Source organism: Vidua macroura, chromosome 8 (assembly GCF_024509145.1).
Source record: "Vidua macroura isolate BioBank_ID:100142 chromosome 8, ASM2450914v1, whole genome shotgun sequence".
Lineage (NCBI taxonomy): Eukaryota > Metazoa > Chordata > Aves > Passeriformes > Viduidae > Vidua > Vidua macroura.
Genome location: NC_071578.1, coordinates 14,100,774 through 14,114,504, shown reverse-complemented (window position 1 = coordinate 14,114,504; position 13,731 = coordinate 14,100,774). Strand labels below are relative to the sequence as shown.

Below are 13,731 nucleotides of genomic sequence, written 5' to 3'. Positions count from 1 at the left end.
GGGTCCCACACTGACCTTACACTTGTGCTGTGGCCTGGAGTGGGATCTCACCTGGCACTACCTCTCTGGTCCTATCCTGTTGCAGCCCAGCTTTGTTCCTGGGGAGTGCCCCCACATGAGGAATGTGATGGGGTTGTTTTGAAGCTCCTGTGCAAGGAGCTGCTGTCCCCAGCCATGCATCACAGGGTGAGGTTCAGGTACTTCCCAGCACCAGCCTTCAATTTTAGTCTGGAGGGAGACAAGCTTTCTTTTCTCTGCTGAGTCACAGCTGGAGTAGTCATTTCTGTGGCCCCCTCCCCAGTTCCTCCTCTCCTAAGTGAAACCAGCTCCCCCTGCCTTGCTTCTGGGGAAGATTTACAAATCCACCACCCAGCCCTCCCATGCAGTACCTTACATGATATTAAGATCGTCTCCTTTTCCACTGGAGAGAATTGTGTCCCACTTGGTGCTCTGCTTTTGGCTGAAGCTCCTGTGCCACTGGGAATTGTGATGAACAGAGGTGCCAACCTTGCCTTGGCCATCATGGCTGCATGTAACTTGATGGGTGCACAGGCCTATGATATGAGGGTGTCTGTCTTGACCTGTGGATGTTTTAGTTTGTTTCTTCCAACCTTTTTGCTTACAAAGCTTGAGCCTTGCTTCCCTGTGGAGCAGGATCTCGGCAACCTCTCACACAAAAGCCTCTGGCTCCATTGTGCCTCTCCCAGGCCGTTCTGCAGCGGCAGCACAAGAGGGGGCTGGCAGCACACACTGCGGGACGGGACCCCCTGCCCGCCCCGCAGCCCTGGGGGCCCCGCACCAGATGTGCTGGGGGCAGGCTTGGAGACGCCTGGTTCTTCCTCCCTGGCTACATCTGGCAGATGGAGGAAGAGGGAAGCTGGGACTATAAATAAAGTGAACAGAAACATAAAGAGCACTGAGAAGGCTGGGGAAGGATGTCCTCAAAATCAAAAATCAGCTCTGCAGCCAGCCTGCATGCTCCTCCAGCTCTAAGGAGAGTCCCTGCCTGCATCCAGGGCCAAGCAGAGCTGTCAGAAGGCGAGCTGAACCCTTTCCCTCTCTTTTTCAAGTTATTTTTGGCAACTGGCATCCTCTTGCCATTCTTTAGAGCCTGACCCTGGTAGCCAATCCTTCAGGCTGGGGCTTCTGTCTCTGGGGCTGATGCTCCTTCCTGCAGAACCTGCAGCTTGAAATTTGTCTGTGGAAATTTGGGTGATGGGAGATGGAAGGAGTTCCCTTGTCCCAAATTGAGCAGAATCTGACTTTCTTTCGTTCTCTAGTAGCTTGTGACTCTGTAAGGGCTGGGGAAGGAGGAGCAAGGATGCAAAGACATATGCTCACAACTTTGGGACTGGCAAGGCACAGAAAGGCCATCTGCAACTGTGGAAGCACAATGAGCCCAAGCAGGCATGGAGGTTATTGATCACACCCCAGCATAGGACTGGCTGCCAGCTAGCCATAAATATGGAACAGAGGCATGCTCGTCTGCACCCAGGGCATCTTCATCAACAAAACCAGGACAGAGCCTCTGCCTCTCTTGTCCATCAGGCTGAGGCACTGAGGCCCTCCTTATTTCTCAGATTAGATGTTTTCCCAGTCCAGGGATGTCAGTGCAATGGGGGTGAAAGGGCTTGGTGGGAACAAGCCCTGTTCCTCTAACAACAGAACACTGTCTCTGCTTACCCCGTGGCCAAGGTCATCAGCTGAATCCTGAAAACCCACCTGCTCTTTCTGGGAGGCAGGGTTTTATGGCCGAGGAGCTGCAGTTTATGGCACCGTGGAGAAATATGTTGGATGCGCTTGGCAACAGCAAATGGAAAGTTAGTCTATTAAACAGTAAATTATCCCTCCAATGCATCTTCATTGAGGAGGGTTAATGAGTGGCTGCAGGCAGAGTGAGTGGGAAAGAGTGTGTGTGTATGCACAGCACGGATGTGGAACAATTGCTACATCTGGGAGCTCTGGAGCCGCTGATCCAACAATAGCATTTCCATGTGCAAGGCGCTTCACAGACACCTCCTCGCGTGTGGTTTATTCAAACCAGCTTGCACTGCACCGCGGAGCTCCCAGGCGTTGGTGTGTCCAGCCGTGCTGGGAACAGCATCTCTTCATCTGCATCTGGGCTGCTTGGTGCAAATGTTCTCCTTGTGGGCTAGAGCTGGTTTTGGGAAGCCAGGCTGCAGGGCTCAGCCCCTCTGCTCAGCCATGCCACAAAGCAGGGATGCAGTGCCTTGTAGACCATCCTCCTCCTGCTGTTCCACAATTGTGCAAGGCAGTGAGACAGACTGGGTTCCCCCTACCTGGATGGTCCCTGTTATGTTAGGATGGGGCCAAATCCACCTGCTTGGGAGTCTTGGCATCTCCTGCATCATCTCAGAGCAGTCAGTGGATGCTGTTCCTTTCACTTGGTCCCAATGGTGAAGGTCACCAAGCAGTAGAGCTGCCTGGCTCCTGCAGTCAGTGGGGCCACCTTCACAGAGCAATGCTGGCTGTCTTTAGAGGGTGATGTTCGTGGTGTTCACAGGGCTACACTGGCAGTGTCTAGCGGGTGATGCTGGCTATGCTCACAGGACAGTGCTGGCAGTTTGCAAGGCAATGCTGGCCACATTCACAGGGTGATGCTGTTTATGAGGGAGGGCTTGTCCCTAGAAGGACATAAGAAAGAGCACATCCAAGCCCTGCCTGCTGCTGCTGCTGCTAACCAGGCGAGATTTACTATGATCCCAGTGCCCCCAGCTGCCTGCACCACTCTATAATAGACCCATCAAGGGCATTGTGCTACAGGAGCCCAATAGGTACTCTAATGGGGCTGATACGCCAGCCTGCTCCCACACAATGCCTCACTCTCCCAAGCCCAGTGTGTCTGCCAGGACAAAGGCAGCCTGGCCTCCCAGCATGAGCCAAGCTGGCCAGGCATGACAGATGTGGCCCAGGACAGCCCGGCAGCCCACCCTGCACAAAATCTCTGGGGGACGCTTACAGGCCGAAGGTTATGGCCACTCTGCTCCCAACACATCTCCAGCTGGCTCTTATGGCCACTGCTCCCCAGAAAGATGCTGCTGGTGGAAGGAAGGGTTCAAAGCACAGCCCCAGTGCAAGGGATGACAGATCCTGCAGCTGGCAATGCTCCTCAGCAGGGAGGTTGGAGCAGGCGCCATGCACATGTGCTTGTGTTGGGTTTGCATGGCAAGGCTTTGGCTGCAGGGGCACTTCTGTGAGAAGCTGCTAGAAGCTTCCTCCATGTCCGATGGAGCCAGCGCCAGTCAGCTTCAAGATGGATCAACCACTGGCCAAGGCTGAGCCCATCAGCAATGGTGGTAGCAGCTCTGGGATAATGTATGCAAGAAAGGGAAAAGTTTCTGCAGAACACCAGCAGCAGCTGTAGAGAAGAAATATGTGAGAGGAACAACTCTGCAGACACAAAGGTCAGTGAAAGAAGAGGGGGAGGGGGTGTTCCAGGCACCAGAGCAGAGATTCCCCTGCAGCCTGTGGTGAAGCCCAGGGTGAGGCAGGATGTACCCCTGCAGCCCATGGAGGTCCACAGTGAAGTAGAGATTCACCTGCAGCCTGTGAAGGACCCCACACTAGAGCTGCTGGATGCCCAAGGGAGGAATGTGAGAAGTCCCTGTCCTGAGGAGGAAGAAACAGCAGAGACAAAGTGTGATGAACTGACCACAGCTCTCATTCCCCATCCTCTCATGTCACTGGTAGGGAGGAGGCAGAGAAAACTGGGAGTGTAGCTGAGCTCAGGAAGATGAGAGGGATAGAGAAACGTGTTTTTAAGATTAGATTTTATTTCTTATTATCCTACTCTGATCTGATGAGTAATAAATTTAACCAATTTCCCCAAGTCAAGCCTGTTTTGCCCTTGTTAGTAACTGGTTATGTCTCCCTGGTCTTACCTTGGCCTATGAGTTTCTGATTATATTTTCTCTCCCCTGGCCAGCTGAGGAGGGGAGGGACAGAGTGGCTTTGGGGGGCACTTGGTGTCCAGCCACAACTAACCCACTAGAACCCTACTGCCCGTGTTTTAAACACTTCTGCTCTGCAGCAGTGCCTGATCCCACCCTGAAAAAGGCTGAGCACTGCTGTGGACAGGTGATAGCCACAGCACTGCTTCAAAGTGTGGTACAAATGAACCAGGGTGTGCTGCCTCCCCTCTGTATGCCCAAATCCAGGGTACAGCACACTGCCTTGAAGCCCAGGCATGCTGGAAGGTGCTATCATGGGACCCAGTGCCAGCCCAGCCAACAGAAGAGCTAACAGGCGCGAGCTGTGCCCTGTCCTGGGTGGGAGGAAATGCCAAGATGCTGCCCTGGGGGGCTTGGCTTAAAATTGGCAGCAATTTTTTGTTTGAAGCTTTGTAGCTGCTTCGCATCTCTTTGCACGACAGGTCTGGCGCGTACCCTGGAACCCTTCCCCAGATCTTCCCATGGAAACTCCTACAAAAAAAAGCTTGTGCTTCATTTTAACCAAACCCAGAGCCCATCAGACGATCCAGATGGTCTCTCTCTCTATCAAGCAGTTTGGCCCAAATCCCAGTGGCAGACGGCAGGACCAGGCCTCCCCTGATAAAGAAGTTTGGGGTTTATTTTCCTCCCTGCTCCTCATCCATATTCAGAGGAACCCTGGGATTTTCCCAGGCAGCTGTTGCTCTCTGAGGCCCACCCCATCAGGGTGCCTGGGTGACTTGGGATCACCCAAATGCACCAGGGGCTGAGGTCTTGGTACACAGCCTGTCCCCCCACATGCTGTCCTGGCTCAGCCAGCCCTTGCTGTGTTGGCAGCCCTGGAAGGGTGTTGCTTTTGCAGCTGGAGCAGACACTGAGGGCTGGCAGCCCAGCTCAGTGGGATGCACCGTGGTGCTGGGGCATGGGGCACTGCCTGCGTGGCAGGCAGAGGCAAAAAGCTCACAGAGAACAGCAGGAGCTGAGGTACCTACAGGAGAAAATGTGGATGTCAGCCTGAATGGAGTTTTCAGCTTCCCAGTCCTGTACTCCCACTGGAACCGGGACAGGTGATGGTGGGCTCCAGGCAAGCCCTGCCAGCTACTCCCTCTGCCAAGACCACAGCCCCGTGTAAGTGACTGCGTGTTGCTGCAGCTGGACGCAGAGATGGACAGAACTCGCTTTTTCTGCAGATCACAAGGATTTGCCTGCGGCAAGTACTGCAAAAATGGAGGAAACAAGATCCCTTACTCCCTCCTGCCTTCCTGCCAGCACCAGAGGTAAAGGGCAGGTTAGGAAGACCTGGTTCTGCTCTGCCAGCCAAGGGGTGAAGAGGAGTTTGTGAGGGAGGGCTGTCACAAGCATCACACTGATAGCAGCCTTTGGGGGGCACCAAGCCATTCTGAAACAACCTTCACCCCCCAAAATTCAGCCAAGGTCTACAGTTCAGACCCCTTCAGGTGTCACTGCCACCAGGGTCTCCCTGGGAGCCCCAGGACAGGCTGCAGGGACACCTCTGCAGAGGCTATGCCAGCAAGGGGTCGGCTCCCAGAGCCCTGGGAAGCAGCTCATCTTCCTTGCTGTCAGGGCTGCTGGGTAGCAACGAGGAACAAACCCCTTTCATCCATCTCAGGCGCAGCTTCCTCCTGGGACTGGGGCCAGAGGAAGGAGATGTCACAAAAATGCAGACAGATGATGGGAGCCGGCATTCGGGATGGAAAAGAGATGCTGATCTGGGCCAAGCTGGTGCAACCCTGTGTGTGTGTGAGGTGGCCCTTGCTGGAGTAGGACCCCAGGCAGACACCTCTCTCTTGCCGTGATTAAGGAGCTTGTGGAGCTCCATGTGCAGAGGGCATTGATTTAAGAGGCACTCTGGCCCCTGGGACCTGCCACCATCGCTGCAAATATCCACCATTCCCTGTTGCACTGGGGTGTCCATGCTCACACACCACCCTCCCACTGTGGTCCTACAGAGCAACAGGCTCCCATCTCCCCTCCTTCTATGGATTTCCTCTCTGAGGAGGACATTTGTAGCAGTTGCTGCCAGAAGCCAGAACTGTGTTGGGCACACCAAAGTACCTGTTGCTTTTTTAAGGACCCAGCACTTGGAGCCATGGGGTTACAAGCGTGTCAGGTGCCATTACTTAAACAGGTGACTAACCCTCCTGGTTACACCCTCCTGCCTTGCATTTGCAGATCTCAGGGGAAAAAATGGAAGGCAATAAAATGAATGCAATGTTTGCGTTTCTGAGATGTTAGCTGTTTAGGGCCAAACTTATAAGATTTCTTGGCTTCACTTCCTTTTACATTGAAATAGGTGTATTTTGCCTTGTTCTTCTCTGTAGATTAGCCAAAAAGACATTTTGGTTACTTTATTTTTAAAGGTGTTCCTCTGGAACGGAAAAGAACATAGCTAATGCCACAGCCAGGTCTTCAAGATTTGTTGTTTGTGTGTGGGAAAAAATAGCAAAGCAGAGCTGCCACCCAAGTCCCTTCTGCAGGCTGGAGTGCTGAGCCGCGGGATTCCCACTCACGGGCCAGGGACCATCCCGGCTGACAAGCGCCCACCTGTCCTGTGGTCCCCGTGGGCTGCCAGGTCCTCGTGGCTCACCTGGGCTCTGTGGATGATGGGATGGGGTTTCAGGCTGCCAGGTGCGGCCGCCTGGCTCGCAGGCTGTTTCTCCCCGGAGTGCCGCTGCCCGCGGCCTCTCCCGGAGAACTCGGGTGCTCCGCGAACACAGCCCGCTGTCCCAGGTGGGGGGACCGATCCGAAGCCCACCTTCCTGCACGGAGGAGCGGCGCAGAGCCCCGACGGCTCCGGCGGCCGGAGTGCCCGTGTCCTGCCCGGCCAGGACCGCCGCTACCTCCGCCGCCGCGGGTACCGGGGCCGCGGGGAGGGGCGCGGGTGGTGGCGGGGGGGGCCCGTCGGGGAGGGCAGGGCGGGGGGGAGGAGCCAGCGCGGGGGCTGAGCCTGGGCTGCGGGATGGGGCGGCAGTGAGGGTGGGCGGTGTGCGCCGACGGGGCTTTCGCCCCGCAGCCGAGCCGAGCCGAGCCGCGTCGAGCCGAGCCCCGCTCCGCTCCTCTCCCCGGTGATGCGCAGCGGCCGCACCGCCTGACCCTACTGCCCGCTGCCATGGCGGCCCCGACCCCTGGGGGGCCGGCGGGGGTCCCGGCGGGGCTGCGGGCCGCCGCCTGGCTGCTGGCGTGCGCCGCGCTGTGCCGGGGCCGCGCCGCCGCCTGCCCGCCGCTGTGCGCCTGCAGCGGCACCACGGTGGACTGCCACGGCTCGGCCCTGCGCGCCGTGCCCCGCAGCATCCCCCGCGGCACCGAGCGCCTGTGAGTACCGCCGGGCTTTGTCCGCCGCCGGTGCGCGTGCGGCGACGAGGGTGCGGGAGCCCGGCGGGGCGCCGGGGCCGGGGGCTTGTCCGAGGGCGTGTGTCCAAAAGCGCGTGGGGAGCGAGTGTCCCGCGGGGACAGAACCCCGCGAGGGTGCGGAACGCGCTCAGGAGCCTGTCAGAGTGTGTGCGGGAGCCCGTCAGGGGATGCCTGTGGAAGGGGCTGTCCGTGGCGGGGGTGTGCAGCAGCCTGTCTGGGGTGTGTGCAAGTGCCCACCGTGTCCGTTCAGGGCAGAACGTGTGCGAATGCCCGTGGGGCCACGGTCGGCCGCCCAAAAGGTGCGTGTGCAAGAACCTCGTGGGGTGGGTGATGTGCGGTGTCCCGCTACGCCCGGGGGTTGTGTGTCTGTAAATTCCCGTCCAGAGGATACTTGTGCGAGGGCCTGTTAGGTGAGTTTACATGCATCGTGCCTTTCCTGAGGGAGGTGCAGTAGCCCGTCGAGGTGGAGAGCAGGGTGTGTGTGAGAGCCTGCTGGGGCACGGTATGTGTGTGTAACCCTTTCTCTATGTGAGGGTCGTGCAAGGGGTCCGGCATGTGCAAGAACCCGCGTGTGCCAGTCTGTGTGAAAGTATGTGCAGCGGGGTTGGGATTAGAGCAGTGCCCGAGGGAGTGGGTTGTTCCGGGGGGCATTTGCGCTGGGGCAGCCCAGAATAGACTGTGTGTGTGGGTCTGCGAGCCCCATGGCACCCCCCAGCAGGTGTGTGGCCACCCTTCCAGTGACTTGTCACAGGGTAGCTACACAGCCACAGGGGTTCTCTGAGGGCTCCTGTCACCCCAAGCCCCTACCTGTGCTGGGCACCCCTTTATCCCCAGGAAGTTCTCCTGGGAGTGTTTCCACATCGTGTTAGGATCAGGTCCCATTGCCTCCGCTCCTCTTGAGAGTCTCCCACGGTGTGACCAGCCTTCAGCTGTGCAAATCACCCTTCGTGAGCCAGACAGCTCACCCATCCTCTCCAGTCCCCTGTGGCTGCACCTCACTGCTCATCAGATCCCTTGCCACGTTCTCAGGGGTGCTGGGAGGTGTCCCTGGCTCTCTTAGCCGGGCCCCCATGAGGAAGGCTTTGCTCTCACAGTCAAGGTCCAGCTGGCTGTGTGGGTCCCGTGTTACCTACCTGCTGAGCTCCCCCGAGCAGGAGAGGGGCCTCTGCTGCTGTGCCTGGCTGGGCAGGTCTGCCTGCCTGGGGTTCTGTGGCCAAGCAGGGAGAGCAGCATGAGCTGAACGTGTCCAACCTGCTGCTGGCAGCAGGTTCCTGGCACGCAGGAACCCAGTCTCAGCAGGAAAGCAGGGTTATCCCCAGCCTATGCCCTCTACTCAGTAGCAGCAGATGCCCCATCCCAGTAGCTGCAATAGAGCATAGTGGCACAGTAGCTGTCTGGCCCTTGGGGCCAGGCTGCTCCCACATCCCCCTTGCAGTGCAGGAAAGTGTTGAGCTGCTGCCTCCTTGGGCAGCAGAGCTGCAGGATATGTTCTAGGACAGCCACACGGTGCTCCTGTCCCTGTGCCGTGCTTTTTGCAGCTCCTGGAGTTTGACTGTACCCTTTGCCTGCAGATGGGCAAAGACCCTGCAGGCAAGGACTGCATGAATGGAGTGCAGAGAGGCTGGCAGCTGCCAGGGCTGCACCCAGCATGCAGCATCAAGAGCTCTGCAGGATACCACTTTAGAGGAATTTTCTTTTCTCCCACCATAATTATCCTCATACAAATGATTATTACCCAGCACAGCAACCAGGCTGCTGTGAGTTGCCATCCCACAGACCAAGTTTATGAGGTCTGAGAGAGGATCCCCCTTTCTGCTGTGCCCAAGCCAGAGGGAAAGTTTATGCATAGCCTGCACTAGCCCTTTCTGCCTTTTGGAGAGCTTAATGGGGTCCTTGGCATCAGCTCTGGGTGCAGGGTCCTGGGGGAGGGTTGGCATTGAATCCCCACCTCTGCCCACTGGGCAGGTGCTCAGCACTGCTCAAATGAAGCAATGCTGGAGTGAGCTAATGGAGGATGCCCTTGTTGGGTGTCTCGCTCCTGTTCTGGCAGGGCATCTCTCCTGCTCTGGAGGTGGGTCCTGCTTGCTGTCTCCCGTTCTGCCTTCACTGACCTGGTCCTCCATGCCTGTTGCCATTCAGCAGCATTGGATTTTCTGGATTTTAATGCAGCTGGTGATGCCGGATCTTCTGTCTGGACTGAGCTAGACATGCTTGCTCTCTTGTGGGTGTTGTCTGCTGGATAACTACTTCCTGCTGTTTTGCACACCCATGCAGGTGCTGGAGGGTGTCTGTGCAGAGCAGGTCTATCCCTAGCAGTGAAATCCTGCTGTAACAGCTCGTAAGTGAGTTTCAATTCTCTGTAAGCAGGCTGCAACCTTGCAGTCTCCAACTTCTCAGTTGGAGCAAGGTCAGCAAGCCACAGGGGAGTCTGCAGGAGGGGCTGTGCTCAGGACTTGCTCTCTCCAGGGGTCAGCTCTGTGTGGGAAGTCATCAACCTCTTACCAGTGCCCTCCACTGCATTCCCCTTTTCCCAAGCCCTGAGATGCACAGCATGAGCAATGCCAACCTCACCATGCATCCCACAGTGGCAGTGAGCAGTGATGTCCCTGCTGTTGAATTTCTTGCCTGTTGCATGCCAGTGCGATGTTTAGAGCCTCCAGGCTTTCTCCAGCCTCCCACCTGGCTGAGCCCCATGGTGGCACGGGTCAAGCCCCTGGGCAGGGCAGCACTGCTGCTGCAGCCAGGCCTGCTGGCACTGCCGTTGTGGGGACTCAGTCAGCAGCATGCTGTGACAAGGTTTGTGCTCCGTTGCTTTTGCAACACACCCTTTTCCTTTGAAGAACAGGGAATTACTTGCGTTGCAGAGTCACTGCAACTTTGGAGAATCATGGGCTGGGGAAAAATTGTCTTGTCTTCTGTTTCAGTTTGCCCTGTGATATCTTCCTGGTGGGTGCTATGCTGTTGGTAGAGAGTAAGGGCTGCAGATGTGTCTAGGATGGACCACGAGTGATGGTTGCATGGGGGGGACACAGGACCCCTCTTCCATTGCTCCCTAAGTGCCTTTTAGTCTGCAACCCAACACAAATGGGGGTTATGCACCTGCCCTCTGACTGAATCGGGGCTGAGCAAGGTGGGAAGCAGCAAAGTCTCTGGGCACTTTTCACAAATGCCTGTGCTCCTGCCTACACTTCTGGCAAGCACAACAGAGGCCTGAAGGCTTTGTAGGCATGACGAGGGGTGATAATCCTCCAGCACTACAGTGTAATCTGCTTCCAGGAGTCCCTCAGGCTTCAGCCACCAGAGAAGAGTTGTGGGAGAAGGTCACGATTCCCTTCCCCATTTGCTTGCTTTTCTTTGTTTTTTTGTTGGAAAGTGTCTCTGAAGAGCAGACTGCCTTATTGAGGAGGTGGATAGGTCTCCCCGTGCCAGCAGGATCAGTGCAAATTTGCTACTGTCAAAATGGCAGCTTCCAGCCCAGCTTTTTGCTTGTAGGGGATGAATTGACTGTGACGGCATGTCACTCTTTCCTGCTATTGAATTTTTGGGCTGACAGCTGAGAATTGCCCCACTTGCCCCTTTTTCTCCTCTCTGATGAGCTGAACTTCCCCATCTCACTTTGGGCTGTGCTGTGTCCCTCCCCCCATGTGCAAGGCAGCAGAGCTGGGTTTGGGGATCCCCATCACTGCACCCCCTTGGCTCTGCCTTTTCCTTTCCAGGGTTCTTGGCCTCGGCATTTAATGGGGCTTCTGTTTGCCTTGTTCCCAAACTTTGGGGGTTTGCTGAAATGGGCCCCATAGTCTGTAGCCAGCCTGCCATCCCTCTGTCTGCATTGCTGGAGGGAAGGGGTGCTGAGCTACAGCCTTTGGGTATGGGAGCACCATGCCAGGGCAGCTGCACCTGAAGCACTCTTGCATACTGCCCAACCATCCCCTGTCAAAATTCCAGCAGCAAGCTCTTGTTCAGAGCATGTTTAATCCATTCACCTGCATCTACCTCTCAGCAGTTAATCAAAATGTCTTGCAGCAGCCAGGCTGGTGTATCACAGCAGCACTCCTGCATTGCACTCCAGTTGCTGGGCTGCTTCTCCTTTCAGGGGCTTCGGGCAATGCTCGTTCTTAGGAAGCACCTTAAGGAAGTCAACCTCTCCCTTCCCTGAAGTGCCCAGGCAAGTTCTCAGTGAGCAGTCTGGTTGCAGAGGGTCTGCGCAGGCTCTGCAGAGCTCTGGAGCAGGATGCAGGACCTTTGTCCAGCCAGGGCAGTGCTTGGCTGGCCCTGCAGCCCTCAGCTTTCAGGAGAGATAGTGCTGGGCACTGGGAGGATGCAGGCTGGCTTGGGAAGGTAGCCCGCCCAGCCCACTGCAGTGGCTTCCTTGGGAGCCTTCCTGGACAGAGGAAATTTGCAATTCTATTCCAATTTCTCCCTTCAGCTACGTCCAAGGCAGATGCTGTCTATATATTGCCATGGTAACGCTGCGTTCTCACTCTCTATGGAATTGCATGCTGGAAAAATATTAGTTTAAAAAACTATGTCGTGTTTGTATTGACTGAAGTGGAGGCTGATAGTAGAGGATCTATTGTCCCCTGGTTGGGAAAAGTCACCAGTAACAGGCAATAAAGCCAGGCAGATTGGCCTCTGGTGACCACTTCTCACCCCACACAGCAATTGCTTCCCTATAAACCCTTCCCTGGCTCTGTTTTATTGCATCCTTTAAAACAGATATTTTTGCCTTAAATATGCTGCCACTTTGGTCCTTCAGAGTGATGCATTGTGCTAACAGCAATTCCTGGCTGCTGAGGCGGGAGCAAGGAAAGGGAATTGTTTCCAGCTTTAATTGTGGGTCTCTCACATGCACCTTCATATGCTGTTGCTGCTGTGCCCAGGGTCCCAGGGTGGGCTGGGCATGGTGGCCACGCTGCCAGTGCAGGGCAGCACACACAGAAACAGCTCAGTTACAGAAACAGACCCCTAACAGGACGTGCATTTGCTTTGAGTTTCATTCTCCCCTGCTTCATTGTTTCCTATCAAAACTCTGGCTGGCAGAAGAGTGAGGCAGCTATAAAAGGCAAAGGATGCATGAGGGACCCCCATAGGCAGCAGAACCTGCAGCCTGGGGGAACAGAAGGGATTTGGGGTACCACCAGGGTGGTGTGGACAGGGAAAGGGTGTCCTGTCCAGGGAAAGGTGTACAAGCCCATGGCTTCCCAATGAAGAGGGGCTTTTCCTGTATCCTTGCTCTGATTTGCTCTCTGGCAGACTGGTGGAGGAGAGTACTGGAGCAGGACATGCATGTGGGCAACCAAGGGAGCCTGTCTTTGTCTTGCTTCAGAGTCCTTCATGGTTCCCTGCCCACTCCAGAGGTACCTGGTGCTGCAGACACATCCTCTTGGTCTTTATTGCTACTGAAATAACCTTTTATAAAACCTGAGAGGCAAGGAGCTGTTTCTGTGCGTGTTTTGCTGAAAAGCAGTAAAAACCACAGTTGTGCATCAGCAAATGGCCTCATCCCAGGGGATGTCGGACCCAGATCACTGCTCCCTGGCAGGCTTCCAGTGCGAGTAGCTCCAAGGCCAGCTCCAGCAGCTGGCCCCTGTCCCCACTTGAGGGACAACCAGGGATGGCAGTGGTAGGAGTGGGGAGAGGAGCAGAGGTTTTCCTGCTTACAGCGCCAGGATGCCAATTAGCACTGTGAGCAGTAAGGATAGCCAGGTCCTTGGGTTGTGGCACAGCTGGAAGTGAGAAGGAAATGAGGTGGGATGAGGGGACCTCTCTGTGGTGTTGGTGTGGGGTTGGCCCAAGGCTGTCCCCTCAAGAATCATCTCAGGCCTCCCTGCTACATTCAGGCTCTGAGGCTGTGCTGACTGCCTGCTTCCCCAGCATGCATTTTGGATGCACTTGCTGCTCAAAATAGCAGAGGCAAGTGTCCTATGGGGGAGAGAGGCTGCTAGAGGAGGAAGATCAGAAAAAGGAAAGATGAATTTTTAAAGTGATGCAGCCAAGGAGCAGCCCTGGGCACCAAGAGTGAGAGAGATGCAAGCTCCTGGCCCTGGATATTTCTTGGTTGGAGGAAGCCCTACATCCCAAATGGGATGCTCCAGGAGACCCATCTGGTCCAGGATTGAGTAGGCATCTATAACTGAGCAGTTCGGGTGCGCTTGTCCTCTCATCCCTGGTGTCAGCTGCTCCAGGAGGGATAAGCCAAAGAGGTTTTGCTGGGGGAGATGCAAAGTGGAACTCAATCCAGTGAGTGGCAGGATGAAGCCTGAGGGCTGGACAGCCTCCCCTACCCTGGGAAGCAGAGGAGCTACAGAGCAGCCCCTCACCAGGCTACTCAGCACAGCATAAAAAGCCAAATTTTATGGGTATCCCAGAAAATCTGTTCTCTTGGCTGAGTCTCAGTTTCCACGTTTGT

The 13,731-nt window shown here is 55.9% G+C and overlaps 1 protein-coding gene across 2 annotated transcripts in view; it reads left to right on the top strand.

Annotated features, from left to right (window-relative positions):
• The first annotated feature begins 7,080 nt into the window (after positions 1 to 7,080).
• The window catches only part of SLIT1 (slit guidance ligand 1), a 60,924-nt gene continuing 54,273 nt past the window's right edge, over positions 7,081 to 13,731 (top strand). For both annotated transcript variants that reach the window (XR_008438181.1, XM_053984112.1), the window contains exon 1: positions 7,081 to 7,283. Coding sequence is in view for 1 of the 2 variants with exons in the window: in XM_053984112.1 (XP_053840087.1) it covers positions 7,081 to 7,283 (203 nt within the window). In the remaining variant the exon portion in view is untranslated. The remainder of the gene's footprint in view (positions 7,284 to 13,731) is intronic.